The following is a 27,234-nucleotide window of genomic DNA, read 5'->3' on the forward strand; positions in this document are numbered from 1 at the left end:
TGGGCCATATAGGTTGTCAGTTCTTGTGTGTATAGGCATTTCAACTGTCAAATTGGAAGCCCCAAAAATACGACTGGACAGATGTGGCCTGCATGCATTTGCAACTAGATATGGATTATACTCAGTTTGCAGCTTGGGTGCTATTAACTGTTGCCAGCATCTCAGGAGAATTGTCTAAATCTTTCTTTGGCTGTCTTTGGGAGTGCTTCTGGATCTTGGGAGAATAGTATCTTGTGCACCCTCTATTGGGATGCCTTTGGCAATCATGGGGTTGTTCAGTATTGCCAAAGAATATTTACTATTTGTTGTAGCTGAAACCTAAAAAGTTATGTGAAAAGATGTTTTTTTTTAAGGTTTGTCTGTGGTCAGAAGTTGGCTCAATTGGAAGCTGGTGTTCAGAGCCTGATAGGAACTTTTTAAAAGGCATTCTCCTCTAAGCAAAATGAAACTATGTACTCAGAGGGAAAGGAAAACATTCTGAAGCCATTATGAAAGCATTTATGGGAGGAAAAAAAAAAAACATTCCAAAGACACACAGCTCTAAATCTAGAACATGGAAATCTTGATTTCCATCTTCATTGGCAACCTCCCTGATATAAAGAAACAAATTGAAAATAATGTAGTTGGAGTGCTGGGTTAACCTCTTGATATCATTTAGGTTGCAGCCCAATTCTTGGAGGGATCAAAAACAGCTGTATTTGCCTTATAAATTGAATTCTTACAAGAACAGAAATGCAGCTTTAGAAGCAATGCAAAGCCACATATTCTTTTTACCAATCCCCAAACTTTCCTATTCATCTCAAAAGGCTTGCAGATATTATCAAAGATCTAGATTTAGGAAACAAAAACCCTTCCTGGAGAAAATTACATCCTTTCTCTGTGGCTTTTAAATGTAAAAGTTCCACCTGGGCTTCTCTAGAAAACCAGATCCATCTCTTTGAAATACTTCTGACCAGCTGGCTACAAATCTGGGGTTCTGACCAACCCCCTCCTTGAGTTTAATAGTTTGTTAGGACAGCTCACAGAACTCAGGAGAGTACTTATTATTACCCATTTATTATAACAGCCAAATGCTAGAGATGCATAGGGCAAGGTATGAAAAACTCTACTACATACTGTATGATTCCAACCACACATATTGTGGAAAAAGAAACACTGTGAAGCAGTAAAAAGGTCAGTCGTTGTCAGGACTTAAAGTAGAGGGCAAAGCACAGAGTATTTTTAGAGCATGAAAACTAATATAATACTGTAATGATGGATACATATCATTATACATTTGTCAAAAGCCATAGAATGTACAACAGGGTGTGCAGAGAGATGCATTTATTACAACTGCTAAACCTACACTGATCCATTGTTATCATCCAAAGCCCAGAATTTGCATTAGGGTTCACTTTGTTTTTATACATTGTATAGAGGAGACTATGGATGTGTGGGGCAGGAGGAATATGGGAATTCTCCGTACTTTTCACTCAATTTAGCTATGAACATAAAACTGCTCTAAAAATAGAATCTATTTAAAATGGGGGTGGGGGGCGAAAAAAGCAATGGGCTTGAGTAGGAGTATGCTTCTCCAGCCATTCTAGAATTACTTGGGATAGAATCTGCTAGGTCGGTGATGATCACTTAGGAAATCCTTAGTTTCTATCTTACTTGCCCCAATAGCTAACCTTTCCACCATCTTGAGCAGCCATTGCTACTGATGAAAATGGGTTAAATCACTTGTTTCTTTACATATCAGGGAATAAAGAAAATTCAGAATTACTTCTCCCATTAAATTCTTGATTCCTTGCATGTAGAAGTTGTCTTATTCATCTTTTCAAAATTACCAATACCTAGTGAATTGCCTGGCACTGAGAAGGCAACCAAAATATGAATGAAATACAGTTCTGAGTCATTAGGAATCTTCCATCCTGTCAGGCATAGCTCAAGAGTCATGCCATGTGAACTACAACAGTCAGTTGGAATAGTAAATGGGATGTAGGAGAAAGCAACTAACTGCAAAACTGGACTAGAAGTTGTTTGTTGCCCTCTTGTGTCCAGTTTTAGAAATACAGCCTCTCCCCTCCACACAACAAACACAATGTGTGTCTCAGTGCTTGCTTTTGGGCATGCAACAGTAAACAAAGCATCTGTCCACCATGAGCCACTCATTGTGTTGGAGACAATTTGGAAAGAAATCCAAAGAGGATATTACCCAAACTGGATTATAAAGGATGAGTAGAAAATAGGTGGCTGAGCAATAAGGATTGTGGGAAAATAAGGATTATGTTGGAGGTGTTGCAAATAGAATGTAGTATGTGCTATAATAGCTTAGAAGAAAGAGAGAGCTTGGGCATTCTGTGGAACTGCAAGTAATTCAGTATGGCCGGAAAACAGTACAGTCTCTTGGTGGTCACTCCAGGAAGCTCAGCCTAGAGTTTGTTGTTTAGCTTTCTCTCCTTCTGATTAATTGAGTCTGATCTTTATAATTAAAGCCTGACTGACTCAAGGTGCCAATCAAACATCCAGAGAGAAATATGCTCTTACATATTCAGACATATAGCTCAGAAAATTGTTGTAGAGTAGACCGAGGTATAGATCTGGGAGCATAAACAAATAGATGGTAAACAAAGACATGGAGTGGGTGTGATTAATGAGGAAGAGAGTATAGTCAAAGAGAGAGTGGCTGGGGCGAGAACCTTGAAAACTACCAGCTAAGTGTAAAAACTACCAGCTAAGTTTAAACAGAAGAAGAAAAAGAAATATAAATGAACACTGAGTGCAGCTAAGAGAAAGACAAGAGATATAATTTCATAGATTTCAAGGGAAGAGGACATCTAACAAAAGAGAGAAATGGTCAACAGGGCCTAAGGCTGCAGAAAACAAGAGAATAAGACTGAAATGTATATTGCTGAGCATCAAACAGGTTTTTGTGTGACAACTTTTCTTAGAATTGTGAAGAGAGGTAAATTAGGTTTCAGGGAAAAGGCAAGATACAAATGTTCCTTGTTTGGCGCTTATCTAGTCTGTTGAAAAGATTCATTTTAACTTCATAGGCATTGTGCTAAATTAGAGATGGCTACACATTTTTTGCCACTCCTCCCACCAAGGGGTGGAGTCTATTTGTCTTGCCCTTAAATTAGGATACGCCCTGTTGACTTATTTGACCAATAGGACATGGTAGGAGTCGTGATGGTTGACTCCTAAGGCTGAATCATCAGAGTTCCACAGCTTCTTCCTTTGCTGCATGGGATGCTCCTCTCAACCCACAGCCACACTGTCAGAAGCCCAAGTGAGTCAGGTATGGATACTGCATGGAAGAGAATCAGAGATTCCTGCTGGCAGGTAGCACCATCTGAATAAGGTCATTCTGGCTCTTTTAGCCAACACCACATATAGCATAATTACTGCCTGATCGACATACAAAATCATGAAAAATAATAAATTGTTGTTCTTTCAAATCAGTAAGTTTTGGTATGGTTTGTTAAAACTGGGAGTGGAAAGATATCAAAGTTTTATGATAATCGATCAGTACATAGTGTTTGAAAGAGTAGCACTGGACTTCTGTCTCGCCATTCTCAGGACAGCTACAAAAGCTTCCTTCACTCTTGTATCAGAGAATTTTAAAGGTGCAGGTGACTTCACTGAACAACAAGCAAATTCCAATTTCCTTGTGATAAAACCCAGTTCCAACTTTTATTAATCACCCAAACTTTTATTCTGTTTCTAGAATATGTCAGTGCCAAGATACTAGAGAAGGAAGGTCTGTCTCCAAAGAAATGATTCCTACAGCTTTCCTTAGAAAACATAAGCAATATAAAGGCCAAATATTGTCTGTTTTATTTTTGCTACATTCCAAATGCCTATAACAGACTGGCCGGAGTATAGAAAGTTTCTCATGTTTGTTGAATGAATAAATGCATTTTAATTATTCATAGTCAATTATTCGAGCAGTCACTCTAAGATATTATTTAAACTAAACTCCAGGTTAAATTTATTTTTATTTTGTCCTAATATATGTGGAAATGGTAAAAAAAAAAAAGTTACCAAATCTTCAAAATTTAAAATTATGAAATTCCTCGTTCAGATTTTCTTCTCCAGGCAAAATAACTTAAATTCCTTTAGTTTCCTCTTACAAACTAGATTTTATAATTGTTTAATTCTATGGACCCTTGACAGATTTTCTAGATTTCAAGTAAGTTGTAGTACTAAATTACATAAAGTTTTGATTCATAGTATTAGAGGATCACTCCGTGGTTCCACCTGAGTTCTCATGCTTTCTTCCACCCTGTTTCTCCCTGCCTCTGTTTTTCCTTCTTATTTTATTGTCCATCTCTCCCTTCTTCCTTATCTCTTCCTTCTTTTCATCTCTTTCCTCTCTTTCCCATGAATGTACTAATTTCAACGGAAACCATCATATTTCTTTTTTAGCACAGTGCCTAACGTATTTTAAGTATTCCATAAACATGTTATATTATTAACTACTGTTAATAACATAACAGGTAACATATAATAGCTAATTTATAGTCTTATATTAATATCCTTATATCAATATCATAACATTATTATATACTATATAGTTATAAATGTTATTATGTTCATATAATAGATAATATATACAGTATTGTAGGTATAGGACATATTAGTTATCTAGCAGCTTAAGACAACCCCTTTCCCAAGGTTTCTGTTCTTTAGAAATCCAAGCACAGCTTAACTGCATACCTCTGGCTCAGGGTGTATCACGAGCTATATAGTCAAGGTGTTGGCTGGGACTGCTGTCCTCTCAAGGCCCCACTGAGAAAGGATCCACTCCCAAGTTCATTCACACGGCTTTTGGCAGGCCTTAGGTTACTGGCCGTTCTTGCCACATGAGCATTTCTATAGAGTAGCTCACATCATGGCAGCTGGCTTTGTTCAGAGCAAACAAGCAAGCAAGAGATTAGGAGAGAAGCCCAGAACTAGAAGCCAGAGTCTTTGTTATCTAATCTGGGAAGATACACCCCATTGTCTCTGCTGCATTCTATTTGCTAGTAGTCCCTAAATTCATCCCACACTCAAGGGGAGAGGATTACAAAAGGGGATCACTCGGGGCCATTTTGCAGCCTGCCTAGGCACCTATAATCTATAAAAATATAAAATGCATTAATCATATAAAGGTATTAAATTGAATAGCTATACTAGCTATTATTATTTGTTAACAACTACATACATTTGCTAATAATTGTATAAATATAAACTTCTCTGGGTTTTTTCCATATTTGCAAATTTTAGACTTTCTCTGTTTTTGTTTGTTTAAAGCCAGGTTGGGCAGATGGAGATTTCCTAACTGTTAATGAATTTCCAGTATTTGTCTGATTTTGTTAATATGTAGCCCATTTTATCAGTTATTCAAAATTTTTATTGTGGGTTCCATTTCAGGAACCTTAACAGAGTATTGAACTCATATCAAGCATTTTACATTTGCATGGTCAAGAGAATGTGTGGGTGTGACAATGCAAGACCACTAGCGCTATCGGAAAATTGACACAAAGCAGAATGACGAAACAAAAGGACTAATTATTGCAGATATAAGTTACGAATGTTTTATATGCACTGATTTTAATTACAGCCTTCCTGCTCAAATTCTTCCCTTTCTGAAATAACCATAGCCTACTTCCTTTCACTGTTACCCTCCTATTGCTTCAATACATTGGTCTAGTTGTTCCGCTAGCTGTACTCTCAAACTACCTTCTCTAGAACTTTATCCTCTACTTCTTTGAATTTGACTCTGTTTTTAAATGTTTAATCTCGGAATAGAAAGTTACTATTTCAAAGCTTCATCTCAACTCAATTCAAATGGCCCAATTTTGAGTTATGTGCTAATCATTACATCAGCTAGAGATGAGTAAGACTTAGCCTTTGCGATCAGAAACTCTCAGTCTACTTTGGAATATGAACATGTAAAAGAAAGAACGTAATAAGATTAATGACACAATTATAAAGATAAAGAGCTAGCTCAGTAGAGGGAAAGATTAACTCTTTTCGGAAGCAGAGGGGACCAGGAAAGCTCTCTAGGAAGAGGCGACTTCTAAGCTGGGTTTTGATGTACATATCAATGTTTATTTACTGAAGTTGGGAAAAGGATATCTCAGGGCAAAAAGGAACAGGAAGAGTCATGCACAGAGGCATGAAGAACAATGTGTTATAGCAGGTATGGGGTACTAAGAAGCGGGGAGTTCTTCCTGGCCCAAGTTTTCTGAGGACGTGTGTTGGCTGGCTCCTAAGTCTTGCACTGAATCCAACTTTTAGGTTTGACCGTCACTACTTTATTGCTTCATTCCACTATATACACTGCTCTCTCTCTCTCTCTCCCCCCTCCCCCAGTTCATATAACCCTCCTCCCTTCTTTTCCTTCCTTTTATGGAAATTTTGTGTGTGCGCGTGTGTTTAGGCCCTGGATTTAATTTAGTTGGATTGGACTGTAGTAATAACATTTCTGTACATTTGCCCAGAGGCTTTCAGCTAATGGGTGTATTCTTTACAGGCCAATAAACAGATGAATAAACCCAGTGTGCTGTCTCGAATTGCTGCCTCCCTTCCCTTTTTTTGCACTTTGCCCATCTTTGCCCACTTTGCTTGGAGACCTTTTTCGACAACTAAAATTTTCCTAGGTAACTCCAACATTAGATTGCCTTCATTAAGTCTTTTCTGCACCTGCCAGTCATTTCCGTGGAGGACTTTCCTACTGTTGGAGGTGTTCTCCACCCACCTGCAGGAGATCCAGCCCATGTCTGATGGGAGTTCTGTGGCCCCGAGAGTTCTTCCCCACTGTTAGCGAGAACCTCCAGAAATTATATGCCTCACATTTGTGGGTGACAGTTGTTCATTTTTGACTATTGGTGGTGCTGATTATGACTTCATGTAATTCAACGATAAACTGATAGTGTAATAGAACAGAGGCTGACCAAAACACCTTGAGCAAAGTCAAGCTGAGTTTCTCCAAACCTAAGGATCTAAAACAAATGGGGAGCTACACTCGAAAAATAGGGGCTGTCAAGAAGGAAAAAAAATTAACCAAATTACTTTGAAACAAACTACATTTTTGTATGTTCCATTAAGCCCAATGAGAATCAATGGTGGTTACTGCTCTTACACCAGTTCCTGCTTCGCTTCCTCTCCTTTCTCCTTCACTCCATGCCTGCCTTCTTCTCCCCCTGCCTTGCTCTGAACATTCTGTTCCATTTTCACCGCCTTAACTTCAGACTCCCTCCCAGGACCCCAGGAGAGCGCCCCCTCCTACTGCCTGGGGAGACCTTCCTACGCCACAGCTCCAGCTTGGCCAGCACATTGAGGTCATTGCTCTCCCTGCCAAATGATTGGCCTGAGTTCAGTTTCTCCATCTGTCTGAGTTTCATGGAAAACATGATTGTTGCTCTAGGCTCTTTGTTATACGTCCTGCCTTAGGTCTGCTTTACATCTGCCTTTTTTTTTTCTCCCCCCCACCCCCCCACCCCCACCCCCAAATGCCTGCCTTTTCTTTCCCCTGATTCTCCCCAGACTGGAATCACATCTGTTTTCCAGCCTCTGCACTCTCGCTGCAGAGCAGATGGGAGAAGAGCAAGTTCTGGGCCAAGCAGATCAGGAAGAGCTGGGCTTTGTACTCAGATTTGTTCTAAGGACTGACCAGAATCCATGTATCTCAGAAATGGAACACTGAAAGCTCCCTCAGAGGAACCAGGTGTTATTTCCTTATTTCTTATTATGTTCACTACTCTTCCTTCCTCCCAACTAGACAGCCAGCTAGTTTTCTTCTTTTCTTCCTTCTTTCCCCTCTTTCTTCCTCATTTCCTTCCACCATTTACTCTTCTTTCTTCTAGTCTGTAATTCATATTATCTGCGCTCTCTGTCTACCTTGTACTCTTTTCTAATTTAGCTCAGAGAGATACACAATGTAGACTACAGGAGCTAACAGGTAACTTGAAACTTACACACTTCTAATGCACGTAAGGTCAACTACTTCTCAGATTTGAATTTCTATAATTCATGTTGATTCTCTCCAAAGTGGAGATATTTTAATAATCTAACTACTAGGGTTTCTATGAATAAGAGCAAATACATTACAAAGTCTTTAAAACTCTTGGAATCCCAGAAAGTGTTATCTACATATTACATGATATGAGGAAAAGTACTGGTGGAAAATAAGTCACGCAGAATAAACTTGGCTCTCAGTTTTCTCTGGGCCTTATGGCATTTTGTCTTTATGAAACCAAGATTCTTAGCATGAGCTTAAACAAAGCCAAGAGACAGAATACAGCCAGCATGAAGTGTGACTCCTCCACACTTCAAAAAGATTTCAAGGGTATTGTATTCATCAGCTTTTTCTAACCCTAAAACAGACAAGACTCCTTTTTAGACAAAGCTTATATGATATCTGTGTTTACTTGGATGTGGGAATAAATAGGATTTCTAAGGGAAGAAAAAACAAGAGTCAATGTCTGGGTCAAGAAAGAGGCAAAGAAGAGAAATGCAGGTAGACAGAGGAATTTGCTGTTAAAGAAATGAATGTCAAAAAAGAATAAAAGTGAGAAAATGGAGGGAAAAAATCAAAAATGGAAGACAATAAGAGATAGGAACAGATTCTGGTGATATGCAGGAAAACATTCCGAGAATGAGACTGGACTATCTAAGTAAGAAGGAACCCCAGGGAAGGGGGCTGGTGCTAGAGCCAGATTTCGAGAGGGAAAATAGGCTCATGGAAGAAAGGCACACATGAGCTTGGGCCAGTCCTTCTAGGGAGCAGCAGTATCTTTCACCAGTGTGGTCATAACCTTTGGAATGAGGTTGTGAGTGACTGCAAATTCCCATCCCCCTTCTCATTTCAGCCTCATTGCACTCCTCTAGCCTGGCTTTCTCTCTCCCGTGCACACACTCACTCTCTCTCACTCTCTCTCTCTCTCTCTCTTGCTCTCTCCCTCGCTCTCCCTCATCTCATTGTTTCAGAAGGCCAAGTTTGAAGTCCTTCCCAGGGAGTGGCCCTGTTCATCTTAATCTCCAGCCAAAGTAGGAATAGCGTGAGAAGGAGAGAGACACAGTCAGCAGCCAAAGGACTCGGTGGAAAGAGCAGAGGACCATAGACAGTGAGTTGTTTGATTGTATAAAACCCTAAATAAACAAAGGGAGTGTGTATATGCGTACGCGTGCATGTGTGTGTGTATGTGTGCAGTGAAGGGCTGGAGGGGGGCAAGGGGCCTGTCATTGAACTTAGAATTGAGCAAATATCCCAACTATTCATGAAATTCAAATGAAAAAAAGACACCAAGATGAGCAAATGATATAAACAAGTCACAAATAACCAAAAAGAAGATTAGACCCTAGGAGAGTGTAGGGATAAAGACGGACCATTTACAATATAAAACTTCCTCCGACTTGGTAGAAGAGTAATGAGAGTAAGAATAATGTTGTGATCAAAGAATAGAATTTGAAGGAGAAATAAATGTTGAGCAAAAAGTAAGAAGAGAGAAAGGATTTAAGCCACATGAAGGACCAGGAAAGTTCCTGGGAAGACAAAGCGATGGGCTACAAACATCCTGCCCGGACCTGAATGCTAATTGTCCCTGATCATTAAAATCTCTGCTCTCCCCTCCACCTGTCAGATATGCTGCTCTTGGAACCCAAGGTGCTGCTGTTTCTCACTGCACTCATCATTCCCTCGGGTGAGTCCCTTCCTTTATTCTTTTCTCTGTAAAATGACAGCTTCTCAGCTATACATGTGTGTGGAGGCGTGTGTTAGAAAGTGGAATGGAAGGATGTTGAAGGGGCATTGAGGGAGAGATGCTTGCTGTTGAATTCTAGAATTGCTATTGAAAGAGAAAGAAAAGATTTTGTCGAAGAAACGGACAGGGATGTGGATAGAGATGACCTCAGCCTTGGGAAAAGGTATCCTGAGAGTTATAAAACTAGAGGGAAATGAAGATACACACAAATACATATTAACCAATAGAAGGTCACACACATAAATATTCAAGTAAACAAATATCAAAGAAAAAGAAGCTGATATACAAATCCATACACAAACACAGAGAAACCACCTAATAGGAAAATGGACCGAAATTTAAATACTGTAGGAAAACAGTGGGAAGATATACACTAATACCTAACAAACACTAACACCAGCATACACACAAATATATTCACATGCACACCAAAACCGTGTATCAAATCTACACGCACACACACACAAAAAAATGATCTTTACAGACTTCAGAGAAGCTAGCGAGAAGATTAGCCACAGAAAATAATCCTTGGATTTCAAAAAAAATCCTACTGTATTTTTCTCATTCTACCAGATATATACTGTGAAAAAATCTTTTTGCCTTGTTCAGTAGCATAGCTAGTGGGATGGTTGTGGGGATAGAAGGACAGGAGCCATTACAAAGGCTGCTGGCCCTCTCTGTGGAACAGGGCCTCATTCCTTCTGGTGGGGAATTAGGGCGAGAGGTCATCACGAGTCAGGGCGTAACAGAGTAGGAGTTTGTTGTTAATAATCTGTTGACTTTCTTGAGTGTTTCCACATTTGTGTGTAGCACTAATGATCTGAGTAATTTTGTATTGAACTATCTATAAATTAAAGTACAATCATTTCTCCATCATTTTCTGGTTCATCTCATGAAAAGCTTTATGGGATATGAAGCTGGAGTCACTTACATCCTTTTTCTCCTTCCTTTGGTATAGACCGGACACCTCTAGGGGTCAACAGTCAAGAAGAAGGTAGGTGAACCCTTGGGTCTGGGCTCTGTTGGGGTTCTTATCAGGGTAATATAGATGAATGGTCAGAGTTCAAGAATCAGTAATATAACAGAGATGTGTTGCCAAGCTGTGAAAAATAAGACCTAACTCACCAGTTTCTACAATCCTTTCATCTCATTCATAAAACCTTCTTGTCTTTTTTTTTTAATCCTGAAATACTTTTCCCAAGACCTTCTCTATGCCCATCTCCTGCTTCCACTCTCCTCTATACATCTCTTACCTTGCTCAGAAAATGTCCACTAATCCTAAAAGAAAGCATTTGCCTAGCCACATAACAGTGGAGTAACTAAAATGCAAAGACAGGATGAGAAGTCATCTCAGCACTACAGCAAAATTACGGCACAACTGAACAGAACCCAGAAGATTTGGCTTCCAAAGGACTACTTCCTTCAGCTTAATGAAGAGAATTCCAATCAACCTCTCTGTTCTGCCTTTAGATATTAAACATAATTACAATTTATCTCTTGCTTTTCCCTATCCTTGCAAACACAGCAGTATGTAACCCATTAATGGGTCATACAGTCAAATTAGTGAGTCACAATTGGTATTTGTTAACGAGATAGGATAGACTAAAATAAAGTACATGCAAGTACACTGCAAGAATAAAGTATTATCTTTAAACTTGTTTCAGTTTTATGCATACACTGGGACATGATATGATTTCTTACTCTGTGCCCTGGAACAGAAGATAAAAACATAGAAATAAAGACTTTTTTTTCTTCTGTTGTTAGTAAATAGGTCTGAATCCCCATGATTCTGAACTTTGATCAAGTTTCAACACTAGCAAAACCAAAAATCTGAATTTATTTCTCTGGGCTGGTTAAGGTCCAGTCCTATTTTATGACTTTGTGGTACTTTTTTACTAGAAATAGTACAAGATATGATGCACATGTCTCCTTAAGATTCTTTTTCAGAGAACATTCATGAATCCTAGGTATGCGTTTATATGGTGGTAGTGCATGGAAAAGGTGGGTAAACAGGAATATGCAGAACAGCAGTACTCTGCCCGAAATCCTCGGGAGGCAGCTAGGAGACGCTCTCGCCCCCTTCGCACTCCCGCCGCTTCACTTGTTTCTATGAGTGGCCGGACTGGAATGTGGCTAAAGAAAGGGAAACGGGGCCAGACTGGGTTACATCAGGGAGAGGCTCTTCTCCCGCCTCCCAGTCCCTGGGATGACTCAGGTCAGTGCATTTTTTAAAAAAATCCTGTGGCATTGAAACAGACTTGGATTCCTTTTTTCAAAATTCGCTCTGAAAGAAGAAAGTTTATACTGAGTGTTAAGGATAAAAAGGCTCTATTGTCAGATCTAATGATCTTTCTGTTTGGAATTTAAAAAAAAAAAAAAAAAGGAGATAAGCAGGGGAAATTCCCTCACAACGTTTAATTGTGACTCGCCTCTACCATAAAGATCAAAAACTATGATGTGCTTTACAAAAATGCTATTCTCACCCGATTTAAATCTGACATTTAGACTCAGAAGTTTAAAAAAAAAAAGGTCAAAGCAAATCGCAGGGATTTGCTGACCCCTAGCGGGTAAAATAGACTACGGCCATAAGCTTTCTACAGTGAGGGATAATTAGGCATGGTACCTTTGCTGTTTAAATGTTAACGCTGCTTTGTTACTTTGCTTTATAAAGTCAAGACAAGTGGTTCCAGAAGTGCTATTATTTATAGCTTCAGATACAGTTTTCTTGGTTTATCCCAATAGATTCACCTTTAAAACCTGGACTATTTTTATGTCTTCTCTTCTTGCCTTTATTTTCTAATGATCAACTGCAAGGCATTCTCTACTAACACTGGCATTTCCCCTCCCCTCTCTTCACTCTTCACTCTGCTTCTCACTGAGCCTTAAAAAATTATCGACATCACCTTTTGTGAACACTAATATATAAGCGTATCAGCAGACTGATACCTAATTACATCGAAATTGTAAATAGCAAAAGTGGTAAAGGTAATTTTCATTTTGAATAATCATTGCAAAGAGGTCCTCAATCTGCTGCATTTATTAACAAGCTCTCTGACCTTAGTAAATTATTTATTCTCCTGGTGCTCAGGTTTTTTTAATCTTTTAAAACAGGAATTTAAACAGTGCCTGGCACATAGAAAATTCAAATTAGCTAAATATGTTCATTATCTGTTAGGACAATAAAATAATGTGAGTTATTCCTGCAGTCCAATGCTAAATTGGTCTCACTGAGAAAGGGGTGCCTATGGGGGGTTTATCTGATGGGCATGTAGTTCATTCATTCCTCTAGATAATACAAAGGAAAAAGGATGCTCTGGGCTAGGACTGTACGGGTATATTCGTGGAACTAGGAAAATGTGACATCTGTTTGGGTTAGAGGGGAAAGGACTTAAGCTGGGGAGCAAATAAAGAAAAATAAAAGTGGGATACTGTGTATTGGTTGCTGTGCTAGACACTTTTACTTACTGAGAGTGCAGGGTGGGAGAGATAAAGAGAATACTCCAAAAATGTTTTCTGACTTTTTTTTTTTTATTTAGTCAATGTGACTCAAGTGACTCCAGAAACATTCACAGAAGATCCTAGTAAGCTATCCTTTGTTTATTTCTTTGATTTCATACTGGGGATAAAACGATTGAGGACGATGTCTGTACAAAGAGAAATGAAAACTAGAAAGATTGGTGGGCTCTCGGAGCTCACGTAACACCTAATTATCTTATGTGCCACTGATGCTGGAACATGCCCAACCTTCTCTCCGCTACTTCCTTCTGTGATGTCTCTTATATTGGCCCCATAGTCCACATTCTTTCACTTTGACCTTTTTTTTTTTAGATCACCATTCCATATCCTACTTCCCTTTCTACTTTTCCTACCTGCATTTTTTTTATTCTCTGTGTTGTATCATTGCAGATCTGGTAAATGAGCCCTCTACAGATGAAACAGGTTAAGTTTTATTACAGTTCTTTAAAAAATGGCATGATTCTTGTTAATATTCACAATATTTACTTCGGTTCTTGAATTAATCCTATATTTTTATTTCTGGGGATGGGATAGAGGGATTGTGGGCCTGTTGTTCAGTGACGATGGGGTAAAAGGAAAGAGGCCTCCTATTCTTTTAAAAAGAGGAAAGAAAGTGGATTAATAGCTACTATAAGGCATGAATGATAAAGCTTGTGGAAATTAGTATAATATTAGTAGGCCAAATAGTCTTCAAAAGATATTCACAATTACTTCAATTAACTTAATTCTATTGGACATAATACAAAACCCAGCCATAGCCTTGAATTTGAGCCTCCTATCTCCATTCTCCTTTTTTTTTTTTTAACTCTGCCTTTCCCCGCGCCAATTCAAAGCCCTCCTCACACCTTCTGTTTTGTGCGTTTTCAGTTCTGGTTGATATCGAGCCTTCCACAGATGATCTGGGTGAGTTCAGTTCTGGGATCCCAAGGCCACTGGGGCCATTCTGGGCTTCCCCCAGAGCCCGTCATGGAAGGCAGTACAGCTAGCTGGTGAAGGATCTTAAGTAGACAGGGTTACAGTTTATGTAGCACTTTCTTCCAACGGTTAAATTTAAATTAAAGACATTTTTGATCCCCTAACAAGCAGAACTGTGCCAGGTGTTTAATATACGAAATACTGAGACGTGATCTTCCAAAGTTTCCAAGACTAGATGAATAAAGACATGACGTATAAACAAAGAAACATATGAGAAGATAAAGGAAGACTTTCCAGAAGAAGTAAGGATTGAGCTGAATCTTGAAAGAAAAATTGGAGCAAGCCAAGAAGTCAAGTGTGGGATGTACATTCCAGCCAAAGAAAATAGTGTGTTCAAAGATATAAAAGCAAACTAGAGCATGGCATATTGGGGAAAATGAGTTTTTTGAATGATTAGGGTCAAAAACTACAAAGAATAAGTGGTAGAACATGATAAAATGAGATAGAAACTAGATTATTTTTCTCAAATATTTACTGAAAACCTGCTACTTAGGTGCCAGGGATATAAAGATGAACAAAACTAATTTTCTTCCACTAGACATCTTTTGGCTAACAGAAAAGATAGGCAAATGAACAGATAACTGTATTTAGTTTCACAAAATGCTGTTATCAGGATAAACAAAGGAAGCTATAAAGACTCATAGTCTTCATATTCAGTGTTGGGGCTAGGAAAGGCTTTTCTGGATGGCACATTGACTAAGTTGCTTCTTGAAAAACAAGTAGAAATGAATCAAATGAATAGAAGAAGGAAGAGCTTTTAGGTAAAAAATGTGGACAAAGGCTCAGGATGGAAATGAAACTCATTCAGAGGGTAGTGTATGCAAAGGAAAGTTCTAATCAGATTTGTGAGTTGGAAAACCAATGAGGATGTTACAGTAATCCAAATAAAAGATGACGGCCTGGACTAAGGCAGAGGTAGTGAGAATTCAATGGGAGCTGTAAGAAAGAGAAGACTGCTGAGATGATGTTCAGTGTTCCATAGGATAGATGGTGACTATTGCATGGTTGGTAGCCCCATTCACTGAAGAACAATTTGAATTGAAGGTAAAGTTAAGTAAGTTTGAGGTATGTCGGATTTGAAGGATCTTTGAAAAATCAATGAAATGTTCCAAAAATGGCAATTAGGTGTATAGGTCTAGAGCTTAGAAGAATGATCTTAACTAGAAGTATTAAGTTTAAGAATTCTCAGCATATAAATCTGTGATCGAACCCATGGGATAGAGACATCACCTGGCACATTTCCTATGGTGTCCTCCTACTAACTCTTCCAATAACATTTTTACAGGTAACTCCCACAGTTAGCCTATTCCCTCAAGATTCAACTTACTCCTTAATTTGTTCTCTTCTGCAAAATTAGGCCCATTTTCAATCTGCTATGGTTAGGTGAAGCTCTGCTAAGGTGAAGCTCTTCTGAATATATGACACTTTGCTTTATGTCCCTACTCAATTTGCTATCATCAACAATGCAGATACATTTCTCAACTCTCTAGGAGAGAAAGGCAAAAATCATATTTCACATCCCAACTTCTAAATCTTTTCAATTGCATGGATCAAAACAAAATCATTATAGTTTTCTTTTAGAAGTTACTAAAAGAGGTATTAACTCATTTGTTTCCTATCTATATGGGTGCTTCACATGGGTCTCAAGTGAGGTAATATGACAGTTACAGAAGCACTAGCTTCTAAAATAATAGTAATAACTGAATAAAATTTCTGCCTTCCAGCCTTGCCCAATGATAGAAATACCACTGGAGGTATGATTGTGTTTTACATGTCTTTTTCCTAAGTTTTTTTTTTTTTTTTGTCCTGAGGATTCCTTACCCCTTTGGTTTTGGGGGGCATATCTAGTTTATATCCAATTCTTTCTCAAAGAATACTTTCAGTATCCTTTATTCTTCTTCCTTCTCTTTCTCTCTCTCTCTCTTTTTAAGCTCCTCTCCTAAAAGTCATGGTGAAAAGATTGGGCCACTGTGATATAATCCTGAAACAATCCTTTTCCTAAACTCCCTTTGGACTTTATTTGTGATTAGTGGGTTGGGAATGACTACAAGGACTCAATGTTACAATAAATGTCATGGCTAAAATTGCTTTCTCTAATGTACTGATAATTCTCATGAGGAGCTAGGGTTAAAAACTACTGGAAGAAAGATCTAGTAAGCCACTTTAAAACTCTCATTCTTCAGAACAGGATTATCAGCATTTCGATTTGACATTTCATATTGCCACCTGTATAACCCTAGAAGGACTTTTTCCTAGAAGAACCCTCATAGATAATTTTAGCCACTTGTGTACAAATAGGAAAACACCTAAATTTCATTGTAGTCAATTTTCTATTACTCTGTTTTGGTGAGCAGAAAGGAAATACCCCAACTTACAATGATCCTCTGTGGAGACTGCTTTGTAAGTTTTCCCCACTCGATCTCTCCTCCTCCATAGCTTTAATCTTTTGTTCATCCCCCCTCCTGTTTGTTATGCCTCTCCCTGTTTTTTTGTATCGGGCTTCTTCAGAGTGCCGGGATGAGAAATTTGCTTGCACAAGACTCTACTCTGTGCATCGGCCAGTCAAGCAATGCGTTCATCAATTATGTTTCACCAGGTAAGGAATCCCAGAATATCCAGAGAGCATCTTCCGTAATAGTGTTTTTGTATCAGTAACTATGCAATGAGTACCCACTAAGGAATTTCAGTCTTTGAAGGGGCAAAAGTTTTTAGCATAATGCTCTCAGCTATTCCGAAAGGTGCCAGCTAGAACCCGTAGTCTGGATTGAGGCATACAGAGAACAGGCTGACTAACAAGTCTAGATGCTAGAGGGCAAATGAAGGCGAGGACTGGGTAGCCACGAGGGAAACACATGGATTTATTACCTCATGGAAAAGAGGCTAAAATGAAAGATCCAAGTCTGAAGGTAGAAAATAGTGGGGAGAAGTACTAAGCTTGAATGTGGGTGGAATATGCAAAAACGTCTGTAGGAAGAGTAATCAATACCATCCCATCCCCTCTACCTCTGGGGGGAAGGGGCAGGGGAGAAGAAGTCTGAAGTACTTAAGGAGATCCAGATAATGGGAAATACAGGAGCTGAAGAAGCACCCTAGGCCTAGGCTAGTTCTCCTTCTCAATGTTTTTCTTCTGTCTCTGTCCTTAACCATATTGGGACTCTGGCAGTTTACGACGCATGTACATCATCAACAATGAAATCTGCTCCCGTCTTGTCTGTAAAGAACATGAAGTTATGAAAGGTAAGATGATGTATGTGTTTTTAGTGGAGGTAAATGAGGACATAATGTTAACAGATCAAGGTCTGGCTTCGGAGAAGGGCTCTCGATCACTCTTTAACCTCCTTCAGTCCCTACTTTACCAAGTTACCTCAAATAAGTGATCTAAGTGAGGCAATATGCTTAATATAGAAATATAATCTTAAGAAAAGTAACCCCAGATCTCTTTCCAAGTGGATTGTGACTCCCAATCTCTCCCGTATATATTAGAGATTTCTGAAGCTCTGGCTGCTTTGAAGGTCATTTACTGGGGTTCTAGATGAAAAGGCCAAGTCAGACTATACTAGTCTGTAGCCATGTTCATAACTCTAAAAAGTTAAAGCATAAGTTAATTTGGAGACAGTATCACTTGGAAAGGGCGATACTGTCCTTTAAAATTAAATTTAAATTTAAAATACAGTGGATATTTAGAAACTGGCTACATTATAAACAGTCCAACACTTCCAAGAACCATTTACATTGCTCATTGTGAAATTTCAGAGGTAGAGAAAGGTACAAAGACTTTATAAAAACAATTCAAAGTGTCGAAAGTGTGTCTATTCATGGTGGTAATAAAGATACTTTTCACCTTCCCCATCGCCAGCCCCAAAAGGTGGCTGTGGTTAGTGAAGGCACCACAGACAAGCCACGTCTGACTCAGCAGCCCGCCTCGCACTGAGTTCCTGAGTAAGAGCTGTACTTAACTTCGCAGAAGGAAACTTTCTGCTTGCCCCCATTGGCCCTGTGCAAACCACCTGCAAGGGAAGCACCTTGAGATTGAGGATGAGTATTTGGGACTCTAGGCACTTTTAAGCATCTCAGGGGACTTAGTCAAGTTAGCTATGTGCACATAGTAAACACTTGAATATACCCTGAGTGATTAGACCTCATTTTTGGGCTATTGAATAAATTCGTAGTTAGAAGAATGTGAAGCTAGGTATGCAAGGGAAACTAATATTTACTGACCACCTGTGCTACATTCTTTTTATACATTATTTCATTTTAATACTCACAACTAAACCATTGAGGCAAGTATTTTAATGCGTATTGTACAGAAAAGTGAAGTTTTAAAAAGTTAAGAAATTTTCTAGTAAGTTGTAAACAACTAGGGAGTTGCAGAGATGGGATTCTAACTCACATCTTTTTCTCTCTAACCTTTTCACTCCACCATTCCACTTCCTATATTCTCATCCCACTGTGCCCTGCTTCTCTTCTAGATGAGCTTTGCCGTCAGATGGCTGGTCTGCCCCCAAGGCGACTCCAACGCTCCAACTACTTCCGACTTCCTCCCTGTGAAAACGTGCATTTGCAGAGACCCAGTGGTCTGTGATCACCAAGGAACAGGAAAGAAGAAAGAATGTGTGGGTGGGAGGAAGAGAATGCTCTAGGAAGAGAAAACTCCTGGTCCAATTATGGTCAGCTAACCCATACACTGTAGCATTTCATAAACCAAATCTTCTGCAATGTTAAGCTTTTGCCCCTACTCTCTTATTTTTCACCTTTAGTGATAACATTTATCTCATTTTTCAGAACTTACAATACAATACAAAGTCTATATTATTGCATGGTTTTACTGCTTCCCAATATCGTAGACATAGTAGATAAATGATGACCACATGGCTTATATACTAACATTCTATATATAATTTTAAGGGAAAATAAACTTAAGATTAATAACATTTACTACTGAATCTGTCTAAGAAAGATCTTAGGGTGGAAGAAGCTATTACTGTCTATTTTGGCTAGCCAAAGAAAAATCATTTAGGTTCTTTTCAAGTTTTTCCAAGATTAACTCCCCATTCATCTATAAAATTATAGACCTCTTTACTCTTATTTTAACTATTTTGCTGATTGTCCTGACATTTGCCTGGAAGGTCCTCCTTATGAGAAAGATCATGATAATTTTTTGTATTCCTAGAAAATTCTCCATAGCCAAGAGTTATATAATCCTGCCAGCGATATATAAAGACCCAAAATGTTGTCTTCTGCTAAACTCAGAAGTTGAGGCTAAAGAGAGGAGTATGTCAAGTATAGAACTTGGACTCATGAATCTCTGTGTGTTTTTTTGATGCAGTAGTCTAATTGGCAATTAGAGCTTGAAAGTAAGTTTCATTTGCTTATTCATTTATGGTAGTATTGGGGTTATCCCACCTCCATGGGTTAATTAGACAACTAACGTCAAACCATATTACTGGGCTGAGTTCCCTTGATTTGTTGCTACGTCTTTCATTCTCAGCATTTACCAAAATTCGTAAAGATTATTGTGCAATAGATTCTGGAATAGCCTGATTTGAGTTGAGGCCTAAGAAGGAGGTTCAGATCTGAAATTTTAATAGACAGGCATAAAGTTTGCCTAATAGGAAAGGGGAAAAGAAGCACATTTAAACAACCCACATTCTTATCCTAGGTCTAATAGTAACCAGGTAGCCTTGGATAAGTATATTTCCTCATTAAGCTCTGGTTTAATTTTCCCATCTTTAACATAGAAGATTAAATCTACGTTAGTTCTAAGATTTTTTTTTAATTCTATGATTCTTGAAATTTAAATGGATTGTTTGTGTTTCTTGAAGCCCAGGTGCTGTCTAATTCACAACAACTATGTCTGCTTTCAAAGGGGGGAAATGCACTATATTAGGACAGCAGTCCACACTATAGTAGAACAAAAATCTCACTATAAGTGGAAAACTATATATTAAGGACCTTCCATCTGAGTAACTTTTAAAAAGCCTATGGAATTCAAGTAGGAACTAGGGGACGTTGAGACAACCAGTTACTAATGACAGAATGCCACTCAGTAGGGTGTTAATTCCTTTCATATTGCTGAGAAAACTGCCTAACTGAGGATTGGATTCTTGCGGCTAAGAAGCAATTTAGTTTAATGGGATTTGCACAACTGATTAGAGAAATGTTAAGAAAAGCCCCAAAGCATGTAATCTCTGCTCCATGCTCCAGTCTCTAGAAGTAAATGTATTTGTATGTAGACATATTAAATGCATATTTTAGCCACTATAAGCACAGAGTTTCCAAGAATCATGTAAGAATCTCTTCATGAACTTGATCTTCCTACTTCACATTGAACGAGAGGTGACGTTCCCACCAGAAAGCACCTTAATCTCAATATTGTGTATATTGCAAATTAAACATTTTAAAGTTAATTTCCAATTTCCTTCCCAAAACAGAGAGGTCTTTGGTCTGGTTATTCCTTTTTCTAGTCTATGCTTAAGAAAGAAGACTTGAGTTCATGTTTTTATTCTGCTTTGAAAACTAAATACCAATATCGCTCAGATTTCTCTATTCCACAATTTTCTGGTGTATCCTTCTTCACTTCACAACTTTATTGTTGATTCTCCAACATTCCAAATTTATTTGCTCTCCTCCAGTTGTGGCCCCTTCTTGGTTTACCAGACAATTCTTTTTTCTTTTCTGCCCAATTCAGGCCCAGTTCTCTTGCTAGGTGAAGTTTCATGCTTTTTCCTTACTTCTCTTTTGCGTGATCAAATTCCTGCGTTTTGCCATTTCTCATTGTTCTTACATTCTCTACCTTTTTTTACTTTTCTTGATATGTAAACCAACATTTCTTTCTCACTCCTCAACTTTTCTTTCCTCATCCTTAAAAAGTCTTATTTTCTTCTATAATTTTCCCCTAAGAACGGTCCCAAGTCAAATTTTGGGGGTTTTTTTGGTTAGTTCTTTTCCTCTATACTCTCTTCCTTATTGGCAGAATTAAATTCACCTCTTTTTTTTTTTTGGTTTGTATTATTTTTTATATCGGGTCTCTGATATTCTAGTTTTCTTTCCTTATTCCTCCTATGAAAAGATTTGAAAACCTTTTCCTCTTTAAAGTATTAATATTATCCTTTTCCCTGCGAAAGCAAATGATAACCTTCTTAAACAAGGAACTTACATTTTTATGAAAAGAATTACTTCAACTCAAACAATGGATCTTTAATGTTGGAATTAAAGGATTGGGTAAAAGTTAGGCAGCTTGAGATAAATGCCGTCTTTGTACCTTGAAGAGGTAGCAGCCTCACCTGCCTACTCATAAGGTTCGCCCTTGTTTTCTCTTCCAAAATTGAGTTGCTCTTGCTCTGAGTCTAACTTTTTCCATATTTCATGCTTATGATTAAAGTTCTCCTTTCTCCTTGAGTGAAAAAGTCCTGGAAATTCAAGCCTGCACTGTACTCTCTAAATATAGTTCCATGCACATTTTCTCTGAGTATTCTTTTGACTTAAAGGCAGATGGTGCAAACTCCAGCTGGTCCCCCTACTTTTGGCCCTTGCTTTTGATGACATCAAGCAGAATATGTTGCTAGCCACAAGCTCCGCCCTCCTCTGCTTCAAGGTGCTGTAGCAAAAGTTAAATGTTTAACCAAATACTTTACACCTGGTTGGAAGGCGCAAGCAACTTGCAGTCTCTAAGTTTCTCCCTTCCTCTATGCTGAATCAGCTGTAACACAGTGAAGAAAGAAATCTGAGAAGAAATAGAAAAGACAGAAGAGCACCAGACAAGAGGGATAAGGAAATGGGAGAGTGATGACAGGCCGACATCAGTTCAGGGGAACCAGGAGGATAGAAGATGGGAAATCACTAATCTCTGTGAGAACTTTCAGAATGTGTGGTGAAGAGGTCCTGAGAGATCTGGAACCTCACAGGGTAGAATGGGAGTGTATCAGGAGAACCATGGAAAAGACTGTCCTTATAGTTTTGTCAACTCAGGAGGCAAACATTTGGTTAAAAATCCAATGTGCCAATAATATTGAAACCCTTGTATCTTTTAGCATTTTTCACCAACCAAACATCAGCGAAAGTGACTTGTTGAGTTCCTCTGTGATGGAGAGAGAAACAGGTGGCCACAGTTTCTTTCTTTCTTTTTTTTTTTTCTAAAAGCCAGTCAAGCAAAGCCAGAAGCAGCAGTCAAATGGTAACTTCTGGGCAGAATCGAAGATGGAAAAAGCAAATGTTTATATAAATAGAGGTGCAGAGCCCATAGCTTCCTGTTGACAAAGGGAGCTTCACTTCACCTCAAACCCTCACATTTTTTTAAAACAACTAATAATGGTTTTTTTGCTTTTTGTTTTTTCAATTTGTCCAATCACTTTCAATAAGATTCTAGTATTTTCCTAACCTAGGGGTCCTGCAGGTTTTCTCTCTCTCTCTCTCTCTCTCTCTCTCTCTGGTGTTTTTCTTTTTCCTCTCTCCCTTTTCCTTTCTTGTGTGTGTTTACCTAGCCACACATCTATACTGTGTAGCTTTATGGAGTACATTATTAAATTTATGTAACTATTCATGAAGATCGAATTTAGAATGATCTCATAAATTTGTGAGATCCACTTCCTCCCCTAAACCCTTAAAAAAAGGTAATAGAAGAGTTTCGAGCAAGCATACGATATTATAATGGAAAACGATCCGAACTGTATTTAAGGGATTGATGGCCACTGAGGTATCAACTGTGTCATTATACACTATTTCTTAACATGTTTTTCTGTCCCAAAAGATCAAACACAGGAGTTACAATGCAGAGTAATTAGAACTTCACAGAAAAATATTACTTCTATTTGTATAAAATTACATTCATATATACATCCATTCATTCTTGAAAATGGATGAGATTTGTGGGAGAAGAGACATGAACTAATATTAATACAAATAAGCTTATGGAATGTGTAATAATGCATCAAAATCAATAGGCATTGAAAAAATTACTTCAAAACTATTCATATAAAAATGTTAATATAAAAGCATGAATAACAGCTAGTTTGTTATTAAGAGAAAACAATTTCTGTTGTAATCTACAACTTGATAGTTAAACTATACTTTTATGTTGCCCTTATCTTAGAGAAACAGAAAGGTCTGACATAGTGTAATAATTGGTCATTTTAACTACCATAATTTATAAATTAAATTATGACTTTAATCCACAATTAAAGTACAATTCATAAGAATCACAATGGTTCTAATGACATAGAACAGGAATTTCTCTCTTGCCATGTAGAAACTAAAAAATATTGTATCATTTATGCGCAGAACATCTATATCCCAAATCAACATAGTTCTATGTATAATAAAACGTAGTTAGATCATCCTGTTCATTTTAATATAAAAGAATTGGTGTTTGTTTCAGGGCTAGTACTGATATGGCACTCACTAGTTATGTGATCTTAAGTGAATAACTTCTCAGCTGTAAACTACTGGTAATACATCTGAGAATTAACAAGATCATGTTTCCAAAGGTTTTGCACGTGTAATATTATATATTTGATAAAACGACAAGACTTTTTTCTACTTAAGCTGATTGGTTTTTCCCTAACTATTCTTGATTAGATTGACTCTTCTTTCCCTTGTAGCAAAACGAAGTGACCCTTGCTAGTTAGACAATGAATAGGCAAGTGTGGAAACCTGCAAAGGTGGCCAGTGCCACCAATGCTGGCTTCTCTGCAGTCGATTTAAATTTAATTTTTTCCAGCATCCAAAACTTCTTTAACAGGGAATGATCCAGATTAGTTTTTTAGGTGCGGCTGGCCCATCCATCCCTGGCATGCTCAAACTTGTGGCCCTTTGGAGGATAGGTAGGGTCTAGTCCCTTGAAGTCTCTAATTTAATAGGAAATTTTCATTGAGGTGAAATTCACATAACATAAAATTAACCATTTTAACGTGTAAAATTCAGTGGCCTTTAGTATATGCATAGTTGTAAATCTAGCACTTCTATCTGCTTCCAAAACGTCATCATCCCAAAAGAAAACATTATATTCATAAAACAGCCACTTCCTATTCCCTCTCTCCCTAGACTCTGAGCACCCACTAATCAGCATTCTGTCTCTCCGGATTTACCTATTCTGGATATTTCATCTAAATGGAAGCATACACTATGTGGCCTTTTGTGTCTTCCATAATCAGAATTTTTAAGATTATCTCTCTGGGGCATAAATTAATTATGCAGCACATTCAAGATAATTGTCTCCATAGGGAAAACTCACTTTTTTTATGCAACAGCATGGGGTCATGCTAAATAAATTAACAAAATTGCTGCACGTACTGAATGGATTGGCCGTGTCTAATTGTGCTGAAGTCATTGACTCTTCCTGTCCTCTGGTAACAAAGCGAATGGATCCTCATTGGTACTTTTAGCCAATGTGTGGGTGGAAGGAGGAGGGGGAAATATGTGGGCATCACAGGGCAGCAGCCCAGATCAGTTATGTACTTAAGAATTTGGAGCTGCTGATACAGTCAGATGCCACTTAACGATGGGAGGTTGGTTCAGAGAAATGTGTTGTTAGGCAATTTCGTAGCCTGTACAGCATGTCACTGTACAAAGAATGAGATTAAATCAAGAGAAACGATGGAATCAAGAGATTCGGTAAACACAAGATCACATGAGACTGCTGCCAGCTTAACACAGCATACTGTTTATAATGGACTTCTTTTTTGTAAATACAAAAAGCACACTCTAAAATAACAAAAGTGCAGTATAGTAAATATATAAATCATAAAATATATAAAATATATAAATAACAGTCATTTATCAAGTATTATGTACTGTATATAATTTTACATGCTATGCTTTTATATGACTATCAGTGCAATAGGTTTGTTGATACCAGCATCACCACAAACACGTGAAGAATGTGCTGCACTACGTCACTAGGTAATAGGAATTGTTCAGCTTCATTATAATCTTATGGTACCACATGATTGTCCCATGACTATTTGTTTCTCAAATCTCTTCAAGAATACGGAAGTTAATTAAATAGAGGCTGTGATTTAATTATCAGTAGAAAACAGGCAATGGTCAGCATAGACCCTTACAAAAAAGAGAGAAAGAGAGAGAACCAAAAAGGAAGAATTTACCAATATGATGCTAGGACTTCCTAGAGCAGTGGATGATCTAATTCCAATGAGTGTTAGGGACGATTTAGACAGAAATATGGCATGAGAACCTCAAAACTACTCACTCACATTTTATGACTAATCAGAAAACTTTGAAGCATGTAAACAGGTAACTCGTTGATGATCGTAATTTATATTTTTGAAATATCTTGTCTCCTAATATCTCAGCCATTATAACTTTTTATAAAAACATTGGTTCTTTAAAGAATATCTTCTATACGCTAGGCCAATATGCTAAGTCACCTGTTTACATTACTTTTAACAATCCTGCAAAATATTTATTTCAATTCTTTGAGTGTTCATGTCCGAAAATTAGAATAATAGTCCCTACCTCTTGGACTTAAATGAGATAGTATATGCAACCTGCCTAGCAAAGAACTTGGCATAAAGTGCACAATAAAGGTTAGCTGTAATTACTATTATTTGTTTACATTTTACGCATGGGAAAAAATAAAACATAGGGCATTAGGCAACATAAAGAAACTTTGCTAGGAAATGGAGATAGAATTCAAGTCTTTATGTGCTTAGTTACAAAACTGAACTTTTCCCACTACTCTTTATCATATCTTATATGTGCATGATCAATGAAACTTCTTTGGTTAATTTTCCCCTCAAAAATAACTCTTTAGCCTTTTGCCCAGCCCTAGGCTTTTGATGAATGCTTGCTTAGTTGCTCTCTCAACCTCAGTAAGTCCTGGGCAGCTGCAGCAGAAGTTGAGTAATTCCTGTATATGTTTAAAGACCTCTTCCTCAACTTTTTCATACCCCAAGAGAAATTCAGTAATATGGCTGGTGACAACTGAGAAAAACAAAAATCTGGAAATGCAGAAGCTGAAGCACTCCAAAAATCACACTTTCACCCACGTGGACACCTTTTTTGGGCTCTTTCAAAAACAACAAAGTATCATATTGAACAATCTACCTGGGGTCCAAAAATAGTGACCCATAGTGTCAATGTCTGAGCATCTTGGCCCTCAGACACAGGAATGTATACCTTGGCTGGTTCCCAAGGGGTCTTCAGGACTCACATCCTGACCATAATGAAACCTCACCTGTGCTTCTCACGACGAAGAATGGCAGTGGTGAAGTCCAGATGTCCAAGACTTAACTCAGCCACCAGAGACATAATTTCCAAGTCATGTTGTTTTTGTTAAAAATAAACTAATTAGGTTATCCTGGGGTTTTTCAAGAGAAGTTGGTTAGAGGAGCGGATAGTTAGCATGAAAAACAACTTTTAAAAATAGCTGAATGAAAACCCCACAAAAATGATCTTTTAAAAAATTTCACTCCAAATAATATTTTAAAAAATACTGTTTTCCCCTAATATTTGGAAAACTTTCATGTTCTAGGATAGCATGCCTTACTACCTGATGTATTGCCATGCACTCAAATTTAGGCATATTTCCAGATGTGCTTATTTACAGAAGCATAAGGCAAGATGAACACTAATATTTCAACTTTGAGATGCTATAATTCTACAATTTTTGAAATTGTCTTTAATTTACAGGTAATTCTTTCATATTGTCATTAAAGTTTTGCTTATTTTTAAATTTTTTAAGAAAGTTTTAAATTCATTAAGGAACTATAATGTATATCATGTTCCCCTTCAAAGCTCAGCCTTATGCTTTCTCATAGATCTTCCATAAATATTAAATGAATAAGCACTTTTTGAATTGCCCCCAAAGGGGTAGAACATCAAAACAAACCCCACAGAATATTTTTGCTCTCCAGCACCTTCATTTTCAAATACTGAATATCTAAAACATATATGTTGGCAAGAATCTTTACATAGTCTATATAATGAAAAATAAGACTTTCAAAACAAAAGATTTTCACAGGAATGCACATTGAGTATTTTGTGTTGTGTTTAC

General features: G+C 37.8%; 2 protein-coding genes across 4 annotated transcripts in view; one reads left to right on the forward strand and one right to left on the reverse strand.

The window, feature by feature from the left end:
- The window catches only part of RIMKLB (ribosomal modification protein rimK like family member B), a 91,937-nt gene that overhangs the window by 46,561 nt on the left and 18,142 nt on the right, over positions 1–27,234 (reverse strand). The window lies entirely within an intron of this gene.
- Positions 8,757–19,168, forward strand: MFAP5 (microfibril associated protein 5). Of its 3 annotated transcripts, XM_016128041.2 has the most exons (10): positions 8,757–9,098; positions 9,615–9,674; positions 10,693–10,728; positions 13,271–13,315; positions 13,641–13,673; positions 14,118–14,153; positions 15,950–15,979; positions 16,734–16,821; positions 17,389–17,462; positions 18,695–19,168. In XM_016128041.2, the coding sequence occupies exons 2-10, from the start codon at positions 9,617–9,619 to the stop codon at positions 18,805–18,807; spliced, it is 513 nt and encodes a 170-aa protein (XP_015983527.1). In that variant the 5' UTR covers positions 8,757–9,098; positions 9,615–9,616; the 3' UTR covers positions 18,808–19,168. The 3 variants fall into 3 exon arrangements, with proteins under 3 accessions (XP_015983527.1, XP_015983528.1, XP_015983529.1); XM_016128042.2 differs by lacking the exon at positions 15,950–15,979; XM_016128043.2 differs by lacking the exons at positions 13,641–13,673; positions 14,118–14,153; positions 15,950–15,979.

This window comes from Rousettus aegyptiacus, unplaced genomic scaffold (genome assembly GCF_014176215.1).
Source record: "Rousettus aegyptiacus isolate mRouAeg1 unplaced genomic scaffold, mRouAeg1.p scaffold_m13_p_2, whole genome shotgun sequence".
In the NCBI taxonomy this organism is placed as follows: domain Eukaryota; kingdom Metazoa; phylum Chordata; class Mammalia; order Chiroptera; family Pteropodidae; genus Rousettus; species Rousettus aegyptiacus.

Coding starts and splice junctions, on each gene's coding strand:
- MFAP5 (XM_016128041.2), top strand. CDS start 9,617: ATGCTGCTCTTGGAACCCAAGGTGCTGCTGTTTCTCACTGCACTCATC. Junction 9,675..10,692: donor TGCACTCATCATTCCCTCGG/GTGAGTCCCTTC, acceptor CCTTTGGTATAG/ACCGGACACCTCTAGGGGTC. Junction 14,154..15,949: donor GCCTTCCACAGATGATCTGG/GTGAGTTCAGTT, acceptor TCTGCCTTCCAG/CCTTGCCCAATGATAGAAAT.